At 31.8% G+C, this 24174-nt stretch overlaps 1 protein-coding gene across 1 annotated transcript in view; it reads left to right on the top strand.

The window, feature by feature from the left end:
- The window catches only part of LOC144845050 (NACHT and WD repeat domain-containing protein 2-like), a 40631-nt gene extending 17711 nt beyond the window's left edge, over positions 1 to 22920 (top strand). Inside the window, exons 5-21 of the mRNA XM_078702178.1 lie at positions 469 to 568; positions 3661 to 3763; positions 8031 to 8182; positions 9570 to 10848; positions 11477 to 11631; positions 11908 to 12216; positions 12955 to 13188; positions 14123 to 14712; positions 15579 to 15681; positions 16947 to 17026; positions 18275 to 18542; positions 18946 to 19104; positions 19904 to 20076; positions 20504 to 20752; positions 20973 to 21168; positions 21442 to 21663; positions 22367 to 22920. Coding sequence (XP_078558304.1) covers positions 469 to 568; positions 3661 to 3763; positions 8031 to 8182; positions 9570 to 10848; positions 11477 to 11631; positions 11908 to 12216; positions 12955 to 13188; positions 14123 to 14712; positions 15579 to 15681; positions 16947 to 17026; positions 18275 to 18542; positions 18946 to 19104; positions 19904 to 20076; positions 20504 to 20752; positions 20973 to 21168; positions 21442 to 21663; positions 22367 to 22602 — 4608 coding nt within the window. The 3' untranslated portion in view covers positions 22603 to 22920. The remainder of the gene's footprint in view (positions 1 to 468; positions 569 to 3660; positions 3764 to 8030; positions 8183 to 9569; positions 10849 to 11476; positions 11632 to 11907; positions 12217 to 12954; positions 13189 to 14122; positions 14713 to 15578; positions 15682 to 16946; positions 17027 to 18274; positions 18543 to 18945; positions 19105 to 19903; positions 20077 to 20503; positions 20753 to 20972; positions 21169 to 21441; positions 21664 to 22366) is intronic.
- Positions 22921 to 24174: the final 1254 nt, after the last annotated feature.

Genomic DNA, 24174 nt, shown 5'->3' on the forward strand with positions numbered 1-24174 from the left:
CAACTAAACTATTTTAACGGTAAATTAATTTCATTTGAAATGGAGGAATTCGAACCATTGCAACTTATGCTCTTTGCAAATAGAATATTATTATTGTATATATTATGAATTTAATCTTAGTTTTGTCCTCTGTCCTTTTTCGAGGTTATTCCTGTCTTTGTATCCCTTTGTACCCCAACCCGTACCCCAACCCAAGATATTTTCTGACTTCTTCCTTTCTTTATTTCAAAATTACTATATTTATATTTTCCCTTTTATTTTCCATTATTGTGCTAAAAAAAGAAGTGAATTCTTATAAGGTAATGGCCTCATCAAACAGGTCTATAATCAATGTGCCACCAACAACCATATAATATAAGGTATATCTAATCCCTCTTGGTAAAACTCTGTGTACTTGTCTTCTCATACAAATTGAAAAATCATTTGTATTCCAACCTGCTAATAATATACATATTTTTTTTATTTTAGTCTATTATAGGAAACAAGTATGGAGAGTGTATTCTGCCGGTTGAGATTGAAAGCAATGAGTTTTCACAAATCCGAGATTGTGCTTTCGAATCTGGCAAAGGTATGATATTTATTTATTGATGATTTACATTTTTATTTTTAATTGTCAAATTTAAAATGAAAATATTAAATGATTTTAGATTGGAAAAACAAATGTATGTAATACAAAAGAACATCATTTTTTTATTTTTTTTATTTAATTAAATTTTCTGCCATATAAAATACAAAGAAGACAAAACAATTATAAAAGAAGGCAAGGAAAGACCAAACAGGTGCTAGTTGGTTAACCCAGAACAGAGCACAGAAAGAAAGAAATAAATAATTACGTTTAAATTAAAATTAAAGCATCTACAAGAAAGCAACCAACTACACACATTTTCAATATCAAAATTATTTAAAAAAAATAAATATTGTGATAATTTGATAATTTAATAATTTCAGTTTGTATAAACTAGAATTAACAAACATCAAATTGAAAGACATCTTTAGTTTTTTGTAATGTTACTGGTCCCATTACCAGGTGTGGTCATAGAGTTGCTTTGCAATTGAACATTTCACCAGTTCTCTTCACAAGTCTTGGTTATGTGCCAATATCTGTGTTTCTGAGAAAGATTTTCCATTCCATTCGGTTATTTATCCATATTTGTCTACCTCTTCTGCTTCTTATTGTGGTATAGTGCAAGAAATTCATTTGCATTAGAAATATAATTAATACTATTGTTTATCAAATGTTTGAAAACATATGCTACAGTACACAAAGATTGGTAGGTAATAGTGGAAATGTCTATGAAATGGATCAGGATATACAACAGATGAGTTGAAACAACAAAACAACTACACAGACACTAGCAGCCATGTAGTTCATCAATGAAACACCTTTATGTGTAGAATACCTCACTTAAGGTCTGTTTAATTAAACGCATATATTCAACACACTGATTCATTGGTGTATGGTATCAACAAAGCAAGATTATATGTAATTACAAAACCATCTAGAAAAATATTTGAAAAAATAAGGCTACTCGAAATCGCCAAATTTGCCAGCCTCGGAGGCCAAGTTCATAGAAAATCATTGTTATGTTTAGTGTATTGTTGAGAAGAGAATACTTCTTGTTCTAAGGAACAATCGGGAACCAACTGGAGAGGTTACTGGACCTGTGTGCCAGGAATTAAAGATGACAGAGGAATATTATTTATGCCTTTTCAAATTAAACAATACAAATACTGTGAGATTAGAAGAATTAATACAGTACATACAAAATAATAGACAAATTATATAACATTTTATTTTGAAAAACTGTTAGTACTTCTAATTCAACCAAAGATATTTTGTGTATAATTATAGCATCAATGAGATAATGCATTGTAAGTTCTTTCTTGATATTATAATTCTGTGTTTTGCTTAGGGTGCTCGTTAGTAGGCTCAACTAGATCCACTTCTGTTTTGCATATTAATCTTCATAATCATTACTGGCTCCATCAGAATTGAAGGGAATGTTTTTAATACGTAGATAGTTGAAATTTAATAATTATAATACCATATTACAAAGAAATAGTGTCATTTTTAATACACATCTCAAATGATTTATGCTTTATCTTGTCATGAGGAGATGTCTACAGTATATTCAGAGGATAATAAATGACTGTGCATTCTTATACATATATTACATTTATAGTTGAAATTTAATAATTATAATACTATATTACAAAGAAATACTGTAATGTTGAATATACATCTCAAATGAGTTATGCTTTATCTTGTCATGAAAGGAAGTGTACAATTTATTCAGAAGATAATAAATGACTGTGCATTCTTATACATATATTACATACGTTGTAGTTGAAATTTAATAATTATAATACTATATTACAAAGAAATAGTGTCATTTTTAATACACATCTCAAATGATTTATGCTTTATCTTGTCATGAAAGGAAGTGTACAATTTATTCAGAGGATAATAAATGACTACACTATACATATTACATAAGTTTGCACAAATCTTGTTGATTAATGTATATGATATAACAGTATTAAATTTCTTGGGTTGTAATTCATTTTTACATAATGCTATTATTTTGTAAAGTAAGATGAAATTCACCTTCTTCTACTGTATATTTTAAATCATTTTCGTTTCACATGCTGTGCACAGATATGAGTGTGTTATGACTTTGAAATATTGATTGATGCATGCTTCCATATATACAAAAAAATAGAAGAAATGATTTAAAATATAAATAGAAATGCAAGTGGTTATTGATCAAAATTGCTTCGGTATTATTCTAGAGAAGGCCCAAAGCACACGCATGGCCCTTTTAAATATTACTAAAATAATAGGATTTTATTTCCTTAAAGTACATTGACATTAATATCAAATAAGATTATTTTAAGAGAATTTTTACCAGTTTTTAATTTTTTTAAATACTGTACTGTTTTGTAGATAGTTACCTTTTTGTAAATGTGTGTGTACTATTAGTGTTAGTTTTCTTTGAATTATTTTTATTATATTGTTAATGTTCTCTATTGAACCACTTTTGAAATCAATGCTTCTGAAAATTGTATTCAGTATAAAGACAGAATAAATAAATAAATAAATAAATATCGTTTTTTATCCTCATCTCATCTTTAAGGTGAAACTACAGTATTTCCATTACTATACCATTCTATCTGTATAATACAGTCCATTGCATGTATTATCGCATAGCATATAACCTTTGACATTTATTGACGTATGTGGAGTCTACTTAGAAATAGAGAATTAATGGTTTTGGTCTTATTTGTTTTTCTGATCATAACTGATATTAAGATACTTTTTTGGATGAAATCTGAAATCTTTAGTTGTTCTTTGATGTAATTAAGTTAATTTCTAATTATTTTCAGAAGAGAGACACTGTCATTTTTAATAGTTTTGAAAAAGAAATTTAGAATATTTCTCTTTCATCACCAGAAAAGATGCATTATATATAATATTTATAATTATAGTATTTAGCTTATTAATACTTAAAAGTACTCTAAATACTATAATTTTTGATAATTATTAAATATTAGAGAATTACTGATTGTTGTTTATTTTTTAATTACACTTTTGTTGACCTTTAGTGTGTTGTTGTATGATGAAAAATGAGAATCTTTTGATTAACTGTTTTTTTTTAGATGTCAACCTTCTTGATGAATGGTACCTTCCGAGGGGTGAGGGCGCTAATTGTGTTTACGTGCTACAGCCAATGACATCACATATCAGATATCTTTATGATCAGTAAGTATATTGTTAATCCTTATTTTATGGGAAAACTTCATTTTATAGTAATGTATAAATGGTATAAATTTTGAACATGGTTCATCAAGATCATTGGTTCGAATCCTACACAGGACTATCAATGTTGCATACCAGTGTTATTATCCAAGTTTACATAAAGACATTAGTTTAGTTCTAATCATATAATTGGCAATTAGATTTCCTGTTTGATGTGTGCTGATATAAAAAAAAAAAGCGTTGCATATAAACACCTCTGAAATACACATAGAAGCAAGCATGACACTATTGAAATCCAAATGCACTGAGTCGTTTGTTAATGTGAGTTTGATTAATACGACCTTTGAAATTTACATTTGTGTGCTGGAGATTTATTATTGTCGGAAATGTCTTTAGAATTTAACTAATTTTCATTAAAGCTTTTAAAATGTTGTTTCTTGAAGTATAAAAAGAAAATTTCCTTCCCGATTATGTTTCCCCGTCTTAGCTCAACAAAAGTAGCTCGTTATAGTGGTATGCGTGCTGTTTAACGACATAAAAGTGAATAGTGATGAGCCTATTCTGCAGTTTAATAACAAGGGTTTATCAGTAATTGATTTCTTTGGAAAGAACAAAAACACTCTCTGTTTTTAAAAATGCATCTAAAAAATGTCTATTATGTAAGATAAGATTTTTTTCATCTTTAGCAATTAAATTACATAAACCAACCACCTTGTTCCTCGATACATTCCATCTTGTTGCCTTTGCTCCTCTGACAAATCATTGTTATCATCTGTTCCCTGTTTAACAACTAATACTTGTATGATGCTCCTTTTCTTTTGTTGCAATTCCTCCCCCAGCCCTCCCCCCTTCCCTTCTTAGGAACGAACTCCCACCTTATGTAAAACTTTCACCCACTTTTGATTCATATAAATGCTCATTTGATCATTTTTTGGGTATTGACGCTATATAAATGTTTGATTATTATTATTGATTATATATATATATATATTATATTTTCTGAGATAGAAAGAGAGAATAGTGTTTATGTTAAGTGTTAATTAAAATCTCTTCCTCTACATCATTTCTCCTAGTTACATTGTTGCCCTACATATTTCATACCAAATGTGTATGTTAATAGTGGTTGAGATTATGGTGATATTATTCTCTATTATGCATGCATCAACATAATTTGGAGATCATACAATTTAAGCTGTTGAGTTTCAGTACATTAGAGAGCATTCAATTTGCATTGACCGACGACCATAGTATGTCATGTGAATTCACAGGGATAGGGGTTTGATGGTTTCTAGGTCCAGGCTACAACCTATGGCACATTGATTGACCTGACATCTAGTTAGGTCATCGCGAATAAGTAAGATGCTAGATATACATATTTATAACAATCCATTATGTTATAAAAACATATTTTGCCATCTTTTTATCTCCCAAAACTATGAATACTTATTTTTATTTTGTAAACAAATCAAATCAATTAAAAATATACCTATTTATTGAGGCCAAGAGGTTTACTATCAATAATTTATCATAGCATAAATATGTTTCTCCCATTGTATATACAGTACCTTATAAGGATTTCATATATTAGTACTGGATTAATAAATTAATTAATTAAATGTGATTTTTATATGTGCATGAAGTTAAAATTCAAAATGGTTTATTGTGCCACAAAAAATTCTGTGATTATATAATAGAATGCTATATGAATTAGATATTACATTTTTATAAGTTGTCATTTTTTGTATTCTATGGTAAATTATGTTTTTTAATTATTCATACAATTGCTCAGACAGTGGAATGTAATATTGCATGTATGTCACTCTATAGCAGAGATTGTTAGGTCACCATAGTGATACTATTGTGAAAGTTAATTGGGGAAGATGATGAGAGGTTGCCATAGTGATAGAAAGCTAAAGAGATAATGAGTCTGTCCAATTTATGGTGTGACAATAGTGATGGTGATTTATTTATTAATCATTGAAAGATGATTCCATACTTGTTGTCAAGTCAATTGTTAACAGCAAAAACAGATTTCAACAACATGCTAGTTAGTTCATTTAGAAAAATATCAGCATGACTCTTAAGGACCTAAGATAGATGATGTTTTCACCAACACAGTTATCTTATCCATAGATCATTTTGTTGCGTAGCACTGAACATAATATTCAAGAAGTTTCAATGCTCATGATACGTGATTACATGATCCAACATAGCTCAACAATCCAAAGCTATCATCCTCACTATATGATAGCCACAAATCCCACCAATAAAACTATAATGTTCCAAATAACGGTTTCTAATGTTTTTTATTACTTATATGATGATTTTATTATATTTATTCAGGTCCACGATATTAGTTGCTTGTTTAAGTTGAAATACAAATAAAATATTATCTGTAACATTGTATAGACAATCAAAAAAAGTATAAAATAAGAGGGAAAAATGTAATTTAAAAATAACCGTCAAAATATAGATACATGTTTCATTTGTATGGCATATGGACATCCTTAGGTTAGTTCCTCCTCTCCTTCCCCTCACTCTCATGCTTGTTTCCCAATCTTTATTAAAATGTTACTCCTATCGTAACATTTTAGAACAGAGTAAAAAATAGTCAATGGCAGATTTACACTTTTTCTTTTGGTTTTATTTTTTATATATAAGAATATTTACATTAAGCCTGATGAACATCAATAACAACTTTCAATTATTTTTATTTTTTTCTCATTTTTTCCCCTACTGTTTTAATGGTACAGTCTTTCTAGTATTTTTGCAATGAAGTCAGTTCTAATATTATGGATTATGCTCATCTTTAGAGGATCATCAGAAAATGTTTACCATTCGTTGTTTTGACTCCAAAGTAATACCAAGATTTTCCAGACAAACTGAAAAGCAAAAAACAAATCGCTAATAAGCATGATATTGCTAGCTATTTAGACTAAGATGATAGTACTGTAGTTTTAATTTTTACTTTCATTTTAGAGCTAAGAGAAAAGATATCATAAATTACCACATATTAATAAATTATATTAATACTTGCAATATAATATGGATTTGTACCCATAAATTATTGATTTGTTGAATGATGAAGAAGTACTATTCCTTGTAGCAATAAATTAAGTTTGTTTCCCACACCACGCAGGGCCGTAACCACACTGCAAGTAATTTGACCAATCGTAATGCGATAGATCATTCAAACTGTTGTTTGTGATTGGTCAACTCACTTGTGTTGTGCCTACGTTGTTGCATTGTAGTGGGAACCAAAGCTTCAGTTGTGATTAACCACTTTACCATATACAGTATTTTTAGTCGCGTGCAACTCACTATGTCGGTTGGTCGGTCGGTTGGTAAGACTAACTTGAGCACACTACTGCAGCCATGTATATGGCCGTGTTATATTATTTTATTGTATTAATGACTACCTTTTGAATACTGGGGAAGAATTTCATGTTTTCTGTGTTCATGGGGTCATGTTTTAAGATTTACAGTAACACCAAATGATAATTTTCACACCCACACATTTCTTTTTAATCCTTGACTAGATTGAATAATAATGTTTTCATTTTTTTCTCTAATCTGGTTCAAAATGAAGCAAATAATCTAGATTGTGCTTACGTTTAGATTAAATAAATGTTTAGTCAGATTAGATAAAGGTTGATTTGAGAAAAATTGAATCTGTCAGTTGGATTTATAGGATTAATAAGATTAAGTGATTAAATAGTTTACTGATGGATTGATCCGGATAAGAAGATGTAGAATAATGTTCAATATGTGACAGACATATGTTGAAAATGGAGAGTTTATATTAGCGAGTAAAGTAGAAGCTTGGTGGTTACAATGCTAGGCTACTAATCCCAGGGTCCCACAAATGTGATGTCTTTATAAATAATGGCTTTTAATTTTGAAATCTTTATTATTGATTTGTCTTTAAATAAGAATGAAATATAGATAATAAAAAACAATCCACGAAGCTGCGACAAGAATGCATATAGTAAACATGATACTGTATATAATAAAGTAAAGCATGTCACTATTTCATTTTAATGACAATTACCATATTACAGTAGAATATAGGTTGGTCATAGTGCTAAAACACATAGTTCTCATTTGTTTTATTTGTTTCATAGGAAAGTGTTTCCTGAATAGGTGTCCCCCCAAAGGAAGAGTTCTACTGTATATGAATTATTTTTCTAACTAAAATGGTATGATAGACAATTAGAAAATTTATAAAAACATGTTATCATTTTTTAATTTATTTTTATTTAAATTTCAGGACTGATGAAAATAAGGAGCAGCATGAAAAGGATGTGACGCGTTGGCGCAAGACTTACGAAAGTTTATTGGATATATTACAACAAAGTTCAGAGTATATACATGATGAAGGATTAGTTAAAGAGAAAGAACTACAGAAATATCATATGTCAGGTATTGTTTAATGTATGATGCATTTGATTGGTGTTATGGAGGTAGTACTGTATGGGGAAAGTTAGTGGTGAGTGATTATAAAGGATAAGTGGGTAGTATAGGTTGTAGAGGAAGTTTTTGTGAAGGTGATAGGAACTGAAGACTGTACTAGTAAAGGAAGTATTAGTGAAGCTGATAGAGGTATACTGGTGAAGGTGATAGAGAATATATTGGTCAAAGTGATAGAGGATATACTGGTGAAGATAATAGAGGATATACTGGTGAAGGAGAAGAAGGATATACTGGTGAAGATGATAGAGGATCTGGTAAAGGTGATAGAGGATATACTGGTGAAGATGATAGAGGATCTGGTAAAGGTGATAGAAGATATACTGGTGAAGGTGATAGAGAATATACTGGTGAAGGTGATAGAAAATATGCTGGTGAAGGTAATAAAGGCTATATTGGTGAAGGTGATAGAAGATATGCTGGTTACTGTAATAAAGGATATACTGGTGGAGGTGATAGAGGATCTTGTGAAGGTGATAGAGAATATACTGGTGAAGGTGATAGAGGATCTTGTGAAGGTGATAGAGAATATACTGGTGAAGGTGATAGAGGATCTGGTAAAGGTGATAGAGGATATATTGGTGAAGATGGTAGAGGATATGGTGAAGGTAATAAAGGATATACTGGTGAAGGTGATACAGGATCTTGTGAAGTGATAGAGAATATACTGGTGAAGGTGATGGAGGATATACTGGTGAAGGTGATAGAGGATCTGGTAAAGGTGATAAAGGATATACTGGTGAAGGTGATAAAGGATATACTGGTGAAGGTGATAGAGGATATACTGGTGAAGGTGATAGAGGATCTGGTGAAATATAAGGGTAAATTACTGCACATCCACACAAGAATAAAATTATTTATTAATATCGCAATATTTGCCAACATTACAAGAACACCTATTATGTTTTTTACTACTAAATTTATAATTCATACTGGCGTCTATTTTTGTATTATGCAAGTGAATGTAGGATTTATTAGCTATTGGCAGCCTTGCAGCACGTGTGGAGATAAATCACCAACGTGTAATGTATTTCACCATTAAGTGTACTTTACATATGTGCAGAGAATTCAGTAACATTTTATTACCTGTAGTTAAGTCTTGAATTTCATCTGACTTCTCTATTGCACAGTAATAGTACTGAAATTATTACAAAATCCAAGATAACAAAAATATAATTGTTAACCTTCCAAATTCAGGTCTAATACTGGTTCTGGTTGATGTTTGCCATTGCAATAAGCATCACTATCTTATTTTAAAATGTGCTTTTATATTTGTTCTAATGGGTGACTAAATATACCTAAAGATAATTATTTTCTGTACATTTTTTTTCTTTTACAGCTTTGGAATGTGAGTTAACCCAATCACTGGCATTGACCTCTGACCCAGCAAACAAATGTATTTGTATATTTCGTAATTTGGAAGGAATGCCACAATCTGTTGACAGTCAAGAAATGCATAGTTACATTGATCTGCGAAAAGCCACAAAACCGAAAATTTTGAAAAAAGCACAAGAACAGATTAAAGTGTTAAAAGAGGTGCGAATACCTGCAAAAGTTGCATCAGAAAACATTCTGAAATTTTCTGTGAAATGGACACCTGTTGGAATTTCACCGAATAATGAGGAACATAATACCTACCTCAAGCAACTATGCAATAAATTTGTAACAACTGTTAAAGGTATGATTGATAAACAAGCCTTGAAAGATCAAGTTGCCGCTTACCAACGAAGGCCAGATGAAATGCGTAAACTACAGAACGAGGTTATGAAACATTTGGAAATTGCAAAGAAACATTGTGAGATTTTCATAAATCGAGACAGTATCATGTCTCAGGTGAAAAGTCTTGTGCAAGAAAATTCAGCTGATAAGAACTCAAGTAGTTCACCAATTGTTTTGTATGGAGATTCAGGATCTGGAAAAAGTGCCGTTCTTTCGCAGATTATCAAATTATCACCAGAGTGGTTAGGAGACTCGGTGGTGAATGTGATTCGTTACTTTGGTGCTACAACTGATTGTAAAACAATTCATGGTGTTCTTTATAGTATATGCCAGCAAATTATGAAGGTTTATAAACCGAAAGGTAAAACCCGAATTCCACAGGATTTAACCGATCTTCTTGCATTCTTTACTGATCTTGTGAAAACTGCAGCAAATACCTACAGACCACTAATGATTGTTCTGGACATTCCATCTGATATTACATCAAACCTTAATGCTAAGCATATCAAATGGCTCCCAACTGATTTTCCTGCCTCTGTGTCAGTGGTCTTATCTATGGATGGCAACACACCAGTTTTGAAAGAGTTACGGAATCTTATTCCTGAAAAGAACTTCATTAAAGTCACTTCGATGAATGACCGTGAATTGTCTGAGATTGTTCGATGTTTCTTGCACAAGAATGGCCGGGTATTACCGAATGAGCAGTTTAAGATTTTGACACGCGCATTGGCTCGAAATCCACTGCCTTTGTACGCCAAACTTCTTTGCCAGGAGACACAGATCTTGAATTCTTCAGGAAATGGAAGAGATCCGACATCGTCAATCTCGGATGCTATTACTGCACTCTTTGTAATGCTGGAAGAGAAGCATGGACAATTCTTAACATCCACAATTTTAAGGTAAATATTCACTTACATTATCTTATTTATTACTTTATTACACAAAAGTCTAAGATGAAAATTCATGTAAAGTTATCCTTGTAAAACATGGATGGCTAAACATGAAAATAGGTAGAAAACAAATGAATAAATTAAAAGGAAATTAGTAAACTGGTAAAAATGAAAGTCTGTTTTCTATATTAACCACAACTTCAAGTTTCTTCATATGATAGCAAATCTTCATGCTTTAGTGTCTAGAGGCTGCTCGATACTTAATAGCCCTAAGGGCTGAGATTTGAGCCTAGACAGATGGACAAAGATGCAGATTCATGCACAGTCTTGGGAAACATTAAACTTATAAATTGAGTTCAATCTATCTCCAGAGGCTGACATGGATCAAAGTTTCATTCTGAATAGATTCTCTATCTTAATGACTTCAGCCTAGCAGTACATTATAATGTGATTTTACTTTTGTGTTTTAAATTATGTTTTTTTCTCCAACATATAGTCTATACAACAGTAACAATTGTTGGATTTGAATTTGTTTATTTTAAAAATGAATGATAATATTAATTAACAAATTCATTAAATTATTCAAAGAGTAAATAATAGTATAAGCCTATTGACAAAATATGTTTTTGTATTGTAGGTATATCACATGTGGGCATAACGGAGTGACAGAGTTGGAACTTCTTGACTTACTGTCGTGTAATGACAATCTACTCCATTATATCTATCCAGATTCTTTGCCTTCTCCTCTCAGATTTCCATATCAAATTTGGGCAGGGTTTAAGAGAGACGTAGGTAAGATATCAGATAAACTAGTGAGTGCTGTGAGCAGACCTGTGAACATTATGTTTCTCAAACAAAAATGAGTTATGTCCAGTTTAAAATCTTGGAGATTCAATTTAAAAAGTCTTTTATTAACAAATTTGACACAATGTCTTACTGTACTGGTTTAATTTTTTGGTAAGCTAACATTGTAATTGATAATACTATTCATCTTCTGATAGAATATAGGGTACTATGTTTTTTAGTAAGTTTATATCAATGCTAATTCTATTTGTTGTACTATTTTAGGATCTCTTCTGGAGGAAAGACATATGGACCACAAAAGCCTTCTAACATGGTGTAATACTGTCATTGCCTCGATGGCAACTCAACGGTATTTCCCATCAAAAGCGCTCAAAGTAGAGTGTCACCAAGACTTTGCCAGCTTGTTCATGAATACGTGGCTGAATGGTAAGCCATACAAACCCAGCAGTTACGCTTCTGAAGACGAGGTGCTTACGATCAATCGTGGGGTGGCACCACAGCCTCTCATTTATGGACAGACTCGGTACAATCTACGCTGTGTTAGTGAGCTTTGGTATCACCTTCTTCATTCAGGTAATATTTTGAAATCCAAGATGGCGGCCAAAATAGGGTCGGGAAAAATTGGCCCCCAGTTGCAATGAATTCTGCTAGTCCTAAGGATTCAAAAACTGCCAAGAACTCAACTTGAGCATTAAAATCTCACGGAATTACGTTAGGTTCCCCACTATAAGTAGACAATCTAAAAGCTACTTAAATTATATACATATTTGTATACTAATTACAACTGTATATATATGTATGTATATACTGTAGATATGTTTTTTTTATTTTGAGGAAAGAGTAATAAAGAAATGGTTGCAGTAAAATAATTTTATTTCTATGAAAGAACTTGAGAATGTGTCTAGACATTTAGGCCAATATGATGTGACCTTCTTCTATAGAAGAAGTTAATACTAGTAATGATATTCAAAAAAATATTGTGTACTGAAGTTTTGTGCTTTGCTGATAGGTAGTCAAAGTCAACAGTCTTTAAGCTCACAGCTTATTACAAAAAAAATCATAGTACGGCCAAATAATAACTTAATCCAAATGCTAAACTCTTTCAAGAAATATTGATATTTGCACGGTTATGCTTCATCATGATTTTTCTCTCCTTTTTTTGTACCATTTGAATATGGTATTAAAAAATGTAGGTCAAAGTTTTTTTTCTTACATGAAAGTCTTAAGGAACTTTTTGGTTTTAAAAAAAGCTACATTTGTGAACATGTGTAATTTAAATCATTTGAAAACTTTTTTTTTACTTTTACTCAGGAAATGTTAACCAACTGAAATCAGCAAGCATCTGTAATTTTGAGTTTCTTCTTGCCAAGATACATGCCACTTCAGTCTACTCTCTTATACAGGACATTGACACAATTTTAAAATGGACGATAGATTCAGAACTTGACCTGATTAGGAGTGCTATCATCTCGTCTGCGAGTACACTGGCTGAGGATCCGTTACAACTTGCAGCAGAGCTTATTGGGCGGCTCCTTCCAATGAACCGTTAGTAACAATAGAATTGTTAATTTGTTAGCTTTTTTTTTTTATTAGTCTTCTTTAAAGAGGATAACCCAGATCAGTGATAATACTGCTTTCCACTGGGGCCCTCTAATCACTATAATACATAAACATTGACTACAAACAAAACGATCGCACACAACAAACTGAGAAGTGGCATAAATATACAGCATTATGTTTACAAGAAATTTCTCAAATATTTATAAAAAGATTAACTAATCATTAATTATTATAATGCAATATTAACAATTATCATTTAAAAATAATACAAAAATATAATTTATTATTAACAATTGAGTTTCACAAATACGAATAGACATAATATGTACAAACAATTTTTTTATTTTTATAATTATCAACTATAAATAAAGTCAAAGAATTTGTCTTATATATTGGGAAATTAGATACAATTTAGAATTTCAAATCTAAAACGCTTGTCTAACATACATATACAAGGTACTGCGTTTGTGCAAGAATGCATATCTGATCTACCTCAAATACTTTTGTCAAACACTGTCCATGATGGGAGAAATGCTGTAGCTTAATGATCCTATCAATCCTAGGTCTTGGGATCAAATCCTATCTGATGCGACTTGTAAATACTTAATATAACACTATTCATTTGTAGGATTGTGTGTAAATCCACAGTGATTAAATTCCCTATTCCCTAAGCCATATTAATAAGACATATTTCGGGCGTGTCCCCTAAATAGCAGCTTGCTGTAGTGTTAAAGCATATGTTGCCCCTCATTCATTTCATGGAAAAGATAAAAATATGGTTGTCCCAAATGGTGGGGTTACTAAACATAATTATTATATACCATATTGTTAAATGTAAGTGAATACATTTTCGTTAAGGTTACCTTAAAAAAAAGCTAATGGTAGATTTTTATAATTTAAATTCTATGATTTGTTTTAGGTGACTACCCACATGCGTTACAAGATCTTGTTAAACAGGCCATGGCATGGTGTGATGTTTTCACAAGACCTCTGCTAAAACCGATAGCTCTATGGCTTCCCACACCGCGCCAACAACACATCACTACCCTTACCTGTGACGAGGATATAGCCAGAGTTCAAATCTCCAACGACACACAGCTTGCATACTGTCTCACGAAGGCAAACAAGATGGTTGTTTACCATATAGCATCGCAAGAAAAAATTGGGGAATTCCCACCACTTGGGGGGACTGTCACAGCATACATTTTGTCTCAGGACGACCGGTATCTTTTGATGGGATGCGACAAAGTGGCAATACTCTGGGATGCGGAGGCAATGAAAGAGGTGCACACATTCCGGGACCATAAGGATGTAGTCATGTGTGTGTTAATCTCGCACAATGTTAAATGGCTGTTTACGGGGTCGGCTGATGCTACCGTGCGTGTTTACAACCTGAACACTGGGAAGTTTGAATATAAGCTGGAAGGGCACGAGAAGGCGATAGTTGGAATGGGAATTAATACGCATGATGATGTTCTCGTCTCTTGTTCCCTTGATTTTTCATTCAGGGTTAGTATGTATATACAGTATTGTAAAGTGAGCTCATTTAAATATTGACCCTGCAAAGTACAGTGTGATTTATATTTGGAGACTGTATTCCTGTGTGTTAATGTAAACAATCGGAATTAATATTTTGATACACATGTCCTTCATAGCATGTCCAGTCTAAATCTAAAATGCCTTTTTAAAAGATTTGCCTGCTTGTATTACTTTGAATTGCTTTATATTTATTACTAATTATTGCTAAAAATAAACAATCCTATTTTCATTTCTACATTAATTTGAAATTTATAAATAACATCATGATTTGTTGCATTTTTAGGCTAAATATAGTTATTGTTGGTAAGATGCAGTACTTAGAATTAGGCTTGAAATACCCGGGGACCCACAATGGCCATGGCATTTAAATGCTATTTCATCACATTACAATATAGTATATTGCATTACGATATATTTTATCACATTACGCACATTAAGTATCTATTTCACCTGAATACAATACTGAATGGTGTATCGCATTACATACCTAGCTATATCATTATAGTCTATACATAACATTATATTTTATGACATAGCCTTATTTGGAAGTTATTGCATTTCATTTTATATTCTATTATATCGTAATTTATTGAATTACATTTATTGTAGATAATAAATTGTGTTATTTTATTTGCTTATTCCATTTGCAAACCAAAATTTTATTACATTTACACTGATAATTGTACCATATTTTTCATATTATTTGATGTGTTACAACAGTTTTCAACAAATAGTGTCTGCAACAAGATAATGTATACAGCATTAACCAAGTTTTTATATATTAAATTATATGGTCTTTTCAATTTAGCAATTTATTTTCAATGTCGTTGTTTCAGACATGGAACCTTGATGACAATTCATTACTTGATGCCATTGAGATGCACAATAAACCAATCACAAGCATGACGTTATCTAAGGATAGCACGTTTTTATTGTCAGGTATTTCATTATGTTTCAGCTACACATAGTATTTTTATTTTCATAATTGTAAAGTCTAACACATTTATAGCTGTGAAAATTAATAGCCTTACAGAAAACCCGTAAAATGTACATTGACATACACTAATAACCAGATTTGAAGGTAGATTATCATCCTCCAAACAAATTTAATTTTGTTTAATGTTTTTTGGATAAGTAAATAAACATTTTTTAAACTAGATACTCAATTGAATAAAATGTTGTACTAAAAATAAGTCCAAACATCATTAGTCATCAGAGTTTTTCTCTGCCTAAAGTTTAAAATAATCAATGTATAGAATTGTCTGATTGCTGTTTTTCAGTTTCTTTCAATCTGGTTTTTACTTAATATAAATTGTTTACGCTCCCTCTTCTCACATTGACCACATTTGTCTTCTGACTGACCCCAATTGAAGCTATTCAATTGCAAATTAATTACTCATTGACTTTTCATAATGGTTGTCTATGCTTCTCTATTGCCTACTTAAACTTTGTAGGTGAATAATTTGGATTATAAGAGAATCACAACAGTTACTTAGCAAAGTTTTTTGTAGACTAGTGGAACTACCATGTGTTTAATAATAATAATAATATCCTGGATTTATATATTGCCTAATGTTGTGAAACCTCTAAGCGCTGAACATTATTACCCCAGTCATTTTTTTTGGATCAAACACGTATGGAAACAAACTCCCATAATGCAGCTAGTAATCAGCGCAAAGTTGTGTCTTGATCTAACCGGGTTCCCATTTATACACCTGGGTGAAGAGAGGCAAACAATGCGACGAGCATTGGATTCGAACCTCGATCTCACGATCAGTAGTCGAATGTCCAACACAATGCACTTATGTACTTTAATATCCTTCTTCAATATGTCGACTGTCTGAAAATTAAACAGAGTGGTCATTTTAAAAGAAACATTATTATGTATATTAAAATGAAAGGTTTATGTAAAAAAAGCTGCTTAGACCTACAGAATTAATCCTAAGAAGCCGCCACTCTCAAAGATCTCAGATAACGACTGTGTTTAGATCAAACTTCAACAGTCTGTTTTTCTTCTTTTTTTTTACACTTGCTATTTCATCTAAATTAATAATTTGAACAGAGGAGCATATCTTGAAAATAAATCCATTTAAGCATCTTAAAAGAAAAGGGGATTGTATGGTGATTACCGACTTGTTTTAACAGAAAAACATTCATTCCTTGTTTTAGTTTCTCATCATATTTACATCTTGTTTTTATTGAAGCTTACAATGACTGCAAACTAGAAGTGAGTTGTTTGGTAACTGGAAGTGGAGTACACTCTTTGGAAGGACATGACACCAAAGTAAGCTTTTGACTGATGCATTTTAAAAAAACACAAAACACAAACAACTTAATAATGTTCTAAAATAGTCGTGGAAGTTTGAAACATGTTATGTCTTTACAAACAGAATATCAAAATACATAGAAGAAATAGATACATAGAAAAATCTACACAGCTTGAGGTAATAGAGTGAAAACTAAATACAAATAGAAAAGTTGAATCAAAATTATAATGTGTCTTCTTACCCCTTCGTTGGATTATAATCTTTCGGTCAGCTCATGTACATTGTGTGAAGTTAAGTGGAAAGTACCGTTATCAACACCTTGGGCGGTTGAAAATGGTGTGATCTTATATTGCTATTTCTGCACATTTTTAATCGTCTCGTTATGAGATATTTGGTTCTGTTTATCTCTCTGAAAATTAAGATAACATAATGGCAAGGAACAACTACACTTGTGTGAAGTATTATGCCGTCGTGTCTTTTAAAATGTTTTACTCTCATTGCAAGGTCCGGCCAGTGTGAAATTAAGTGGCTCATGTGTGAAATGCACGAAGAAGAAACCAATCCATTATTATTTTAAAGTAGAGCTTGTCCACTACGCATTTACCACTGCTTTGTGAATCATACTACTTAATTTATTTCCGTATGCTAATTTATCAATTTCTCTCTACTAATTCAACCTCACAATTTCAGAGCATAGGTAAATTTGAGAACAGGACCAACAATTGCTCATAGTGGCAATTTATCAAATAGACAGGATCTGGTTATAATGGCACAAAATAAGCGTTGATTAATTTGGGGGATTATTAGGCTTTTGTGAATAAATCATGATTCTATTAATTGTAATTAATCATTCTGTAAGTTCATGGCTAAATAAACATTCACTTTTAATTGGATTTTAATCTTATGATTAATCAATTAATTAATTTTTACTGACAAATTCATTGTACTATAATTCATTTTACAACATAATATCCATGTTAATTTATTCATATTAGGGATTACTACTGTATTATGTCTAAATTTGACAGAAATGTATTATTATATTATTGTTGTTGTTGTTATTATTATACAGAAATGTAATTTTTTTTGTATAGATACCTTTATTTTTACACAAATTAATTTTGAATGATTTTGTACAATATACTATGTGGCAACGTCATTTAATGTACATGTCCATTATTCTGCAAAGCATCTAATCTTTCCTATTTACATGTCCACACAACAAAGTGATACATATTTTCCTCTATTCCTTTCTACTACATTAGATAACTTCTATCAGCATATCATCCGATTCAACATATGTTGCAGTTGGAACTATTGATTGTAAAGTACATGTATTTAACATGAAAACTACTGAGTTGGTGCAAACATTCACAGAACATACAGGACCTGTGTGTGATGTTCTGATAACAGATAAGGACTACTTCTTGATATCTGCCGGCCACGACAACCAAGTGCATGTCCGTAACTTTATCAAACCTGAAAAGAAACATCAAATCAGTAGTCTTCATGACGGCGAGGTCACTTGTATTGGTAGGCTACAGATTAATTATTTTTTTTACTCTTATTCCCTGTATTGCCAAGCATAACATTGATTGTACATAAAATTAAGCAAGACAGATGGGCTAAAACACAACGTAAATTAATTACATTGACAACATAAAACATATAATGAATGTACTGCTTCTTCCTTCCTCTTCTTTTCTCATAATGGTTTAATGGTTTTAAATTTATATAGCAAAATAATGTAATGTAAATGTTGATGTAAACTAAACTAGGAAAAAGCCTAATAAACCGAATAAATTGACCAAGACAACAGAAAAAAAGCCTGAATCAAATAATCAATTTTAATCAGCTGTTTTTACCTTGCCAAGCACTATTTACATCCTTCTAGAATCATACCTATGATACAATATTGTTTACATTTTTTTATTAGCAATTTCAAAAGAAAATTCATATGCTGTGACTGGTGGAACAGATTGCACACTGAAACTATGGAACTTGGAATCTAATACAATGTTTCAGACGCTAGATGAACACTTAGAAAGCATTACTTGTGTTGCTATTTCAGATGATTGTAATTATATTGTATCAGGTTCGTATACAAATTAGTTGTCTGTTTTATTAATATTTCGGCACACACCTTATGTAATAGTCATGTTTTCACCTGAAACCCCATTCACACTGCATTTGTAGTATTGTATTGCTTGTAAATAGTTTTTAGTTTTGTTTTTGTTTTGCTTTTTTTTTTAGTTTAGTTATTCATGTCTTTTTATTTTTCAATATTTCCTGTTCTGTTCTGTTTTTTGGACCGCACCGCATATTGTGAGTGCCACCGATTCAAAGGTGTATGGTCAACAAATAAAATAAAAATAAAACTGGAGTGAATGCAATGACTTTGCACGAAGAAAACTATAGGAACAGTCAGCCATGCATATAATTTATTATTTTCTATAGTACTTCGGCAAGTTCTCATTTGTCATTAGACAACATAATATAAAATGAATGAAAGGCACATAGTCGACCTTAAATAGAAAGCAATCAATCTGGCGATGGCCTCCACATCAAATATATCGGCATGGGCATGCTATAGAAAATACTAATTAAATATAGAATTGTATTATTAATTTGAAGTTACATGTTTGAACAATGCTTGTTTGACTAAAGAGGAACAGTATAACTCACTCTTAACAAGTTTACTGTTTGCATTAAAATCAATTTCAATTAAAATCAATAAAATTCTTTTTTTTTTCTCACAACAAGCTTTAGTTTATTTGTTATGTTTGTGTATACAGTAATTGTGTTATCGTGGTATTATCACTTATCTAAAATGTTTTAAAGATGTTTTTCACTCATTAGTTATATGTATACATTTTCTGTTTATACATTTACAGGGTCTGAAGATAAAACTGTCAAGATTTGGCACATTGTAAAGCAGAAGTATACAGTGAACTTCACAGAACATGAAGACACTATCTCTAGTGTAATGATAGCAACTGATAACCAACGCATCCTCAGTGCTGATGTAGGAAATCGATTGAAGCTCTGGGAGGCTGAGTCCAGCCAGGTAAGATAATACATATGATATGGTAACTACTATTGAATAAGGTAACTATTATAATGGAATACTTTCAATAAAGTAATGCTTTATATTATGAGAAATATTATGCCTATAGTAAATAATGCAAGGAAGTGTTTAAAAGTTCAAATTGAAGTAGAAAACAAGATCACTTAAAGCTCAGGGGACTTTTATTTGCAATCGTATATTTTGTTTACTTAGTCAGATACATGTATCAATCTAAAGCTCTCTCCACACTATCAAACTTTATGTTTTAAAAAAAATGTGATCTACCCATATATGGACATGATGATGTCATATCACTACCATACTTGGGCATATCACCAGCATATTTGGGCACATAACATTTTGATAGTGTGGACAGAGCTTTGTTTTGAAAATATCTTCTTTTCCTTTTTTTTAATTTAAAATTTAGGTTTTGATGTCATACGTTGGTCCATCAGAACTTGTCACTCTGACCCCTGACAACCAATTTGCCATAAGTGGTGATGGCAATGAACTTATGAAGATCTGGTTCCTTGATAATGGTGAGTCTGTCAAGACCATCAACCATTTAGAGAAAATCACCTGCATAACGATTACGAAGGATACACAGTTCACAATCACAGGTTCCGAGGACATGTCACTGAAAATTTGGGAAACAAAGAGTGGCAAGCTAACTCAGGTAGTGAAATAATTATTTTGCTTAAACAATCTTATTTGAATTGTGAAGGTCAATTTGTAGCCCAAACCCAAAGCTACTGGTCTCATTAACGTAAAAATAAGGATCCGTAATATTATTTCTGTACCATAAAGTTGCCAAAAGATCAAATGATTTTCTGCCATTAAATATCTATCTAGTCTGCACAGATAACTGATTATTTTTCTTTTTAATTGTTCTATAGATTCTTGCTGGTCACGATGAGATGGTCACATGTGTGGCTGTTGCCAATCACAATCGACATGTAGTCTCTGGCTCCAGTGACAAACTTCTTATTGTCTGGAATTTATCAACAGGAGAGACAGAGAAAACTTTGGAGGGTCACCAAGACATTGTGACAAGTGTAAAGATGACCAGTGATGGAACGCTGGCTGTTTCAGGTATGTTGTGAGGGTGCCATTTAGTTTTGTGGTTTATTTTATCTGCACATCAAAATTTACTATAATTAATAATAATAATTAATTAATGATAGTAAGATATGGTAAAACAAAATTGATAAAGATTGTGTATTCAAAACAAACATAAAACACAATTAGATAGAGAGGATGTATAACAAAGGCAAAGTCTGTAATATTTTATACACACACCAATAAAAAAAACACCAATTAAATACACATTTTGCATTACGGAAATAACCCTGTCTTGTTTTTCAGGCTCAAGAGATGGAACCTTACGAGTTTGGTCAATCCAACATGGCGTTATGGTGACTGCTTTCTACCTACATGTTCCTGTACTTGAGCTGAAAATGACGTTCAATGCTGAACACATCCTGGTACGTGTTGAAGAGGGCGGTTGCGCTCCGCTACTCTGCTTACATAACAGCACAGCAGCTGAAATCGAATCCCAGAGCCAAGTCAATATAGACCTGAAAGATGGTAGGTTATAATTTGGCAGTTTTTAAATATATATATTTGTTTGTTTGGAAGCAAATAGGCACTAGCCTGAACTAATTCCATAATTTAAACATTAAGTGTAAGTGTATGTACACATTTTTTGGAATATTAAAGCATAATGCAGTAAGTAATTTAAACTGACTTAATGCTGTTCTTTTTTTAATCTCTGCTTCAGCTGCTTCATTTAATTCTGTGATGAGTTTCCTCTAGTTTCTCTTATCCCTTGTTATTTTTGGAATATTATAGTCATTATATGATAATATTCATCCAAAGGAAAATTACTGAAAAAATGATAATGCCATGAGTGTCAGTGGCTGAATTTCAATAGAGATACAAATAGAAAAAGCAGAAAGCTAAATCAAAACATCCAGAAAGTGCCAAGCTATTCCTTCGCCATGGCTAATGAGGGTACTTGATTAGAAACAAGAAATATAAAGCTGATTTTACACTTGGCGAATTTGTTTGCACGAATAGAAAGCGTCAGCATGTGTATTCATGTTTCGATCTTCCAAATCCCTATCTATGCATACGTATAAGCTGACGCTGTTATTCGCGTGAACATATTCGCCTAGTGGAAAATCGGCTTAAAGCTGTCATGAGCTGCATGGAATATAGAAAAGTAGAACAAAGAAAGAACAGATAATATATGTATTGATAAAAATATATATATGTGTTTATTTTACAGACTCTTCCAGCTCGACCACTTCGCCAATCACTGTACCAATGAATAAACCTCCACCACTTGAGAAGAAGTCATCATCCATTCGGATGCCAAAAATCAATCGCAAATCGACATCGTCTGTAAATGAACCATCAGATAAGAAAAAGCATTCAAAGAATCGTCACCAGAGTTACAGCGATGGAAATTCAAGTCCAGGAAAGGCCAAGAACAAGAGGTCGGGTGTCTGTAAGATTCTCTAGATCATAATGTTGATGATAATGTGTTGTGAACCATCAGCCACAATGCGCATACCTATTTTCAGGTTGCCATCACCATAGCTTTGTTATTTTTGAATGGTAACTTTACCAATGTCAATATGCTATACATGGATACTACTTGAAGAATAGCAAAAAGAAGAAGAGAGAGACCATTGTGTGTGAAAGCATTCGTTTTAACAGGGAAGAGGAATTTTAGATGTTGAAACGATGTACCCTAACATGTGACATGTAGGAACATACGATGTACCCTAACATGTGACATGTAGGAACATACGATGTACCCTAACATGTGACATGTAGGAACATACGATTTACCCTAACATTTGACATGTAGGAACATACGATGTACCCTAACATGTGACATGTAGGAACATACGATGTACCCTAACATGTGACATGTAGGAACATACGATGTACCCTAACATGTGACATGTAGGAACATACGATGTACCCTAACATGTGACATGTAGGAACATACGATGTACCCTAACATGTGACATGTAGGAACATACGATGTACCCTAACATGTGACATGTAGGAACATGATCTTGCTCACATCGACACATCCATGCTCTGGCACATTTGAACAAACAAATTGACTACAAAATGTGAAACTCAATTCTTGAATCGCCCAGGAACTATGAGTCTATGAGATTGTTTAGGTAATCATGATAAAGGAGTGCTGTTGATAATTATGATTCAGTGATGTGATCCATGATTACCCTGGTTATGTAGACAGGACACTGTTGAACAACAGCATAATATTGTACATAAGTAGTTGGTGTATTGGCTACCTGGTAGTAATTTGTAATTATACACCCTGTACCCAAAACATTGGTCTTTCTATTATACCGACATCGGTTAAAGCTTGTGTGTGTATTTTCCTTGTATGTTCTTACTAAAAAAAGTCATACAGCACTAATATAACTGATTAAGCAACTATTACAAGAGGTTAGTAGTCTTTGGAAATTATTAAACTGTATTTCGGAGCAATCCATGTAAAATTGTAAAACCAACTTTTACAACCTGCATAGCTCTGTAAGAAAAAAAAATTAATTTTTATAGATTTTATACTAAATTAGAACATTAGTTTGTTTTAAATAAGTTAATTTTGAAAACATTGTAATTTCATAAATTAGAATTTTTGAAATCTTTTTCATAATAATTAAAATCAGACGTGCTATGGTGCAATATTTATTAGCATTCCTAGTGAAACGATTCTTAAAAGCTTAAAATATTCAGTTCTCCTCTTTCCCATATTTCACTATTAATTCCAAATTAAGGTATTTTAGTAACAGTATACATATGTAAAATTATGGATATTTATTATTATTAGGTGTGACATCCATAATAACAGATTTTATTCCGTTTATTCCATTCCACCCAAAGTTTGTGTAGAAAATTGTACATTCAATGACTGTGATTTAAATTGGACTTTAATATAATTGTACTAATTGACAAATTAAATTTATATTTGGTCCAAGTAAGTAATTCTAGTTTTAATAATGTTTAAATACCAATTCCAATATATATAACAAACATAATTGAATGTTT

This window comes from Antedon bifida, chromosome 6 (assembly GCF_963402885.1).
Source record: "Antedon bifida chromosome 6, ecAntBifi1.1, whole genome shotgun sequence".
In the NCBI taxonomy this organism is placed as follows: domain Eukaryota; kingdom Metazoa; phylum Echinodermata; class Crinoidea; order Comatulida; family Antedonidae; genus Antedon; species Antedon bifida.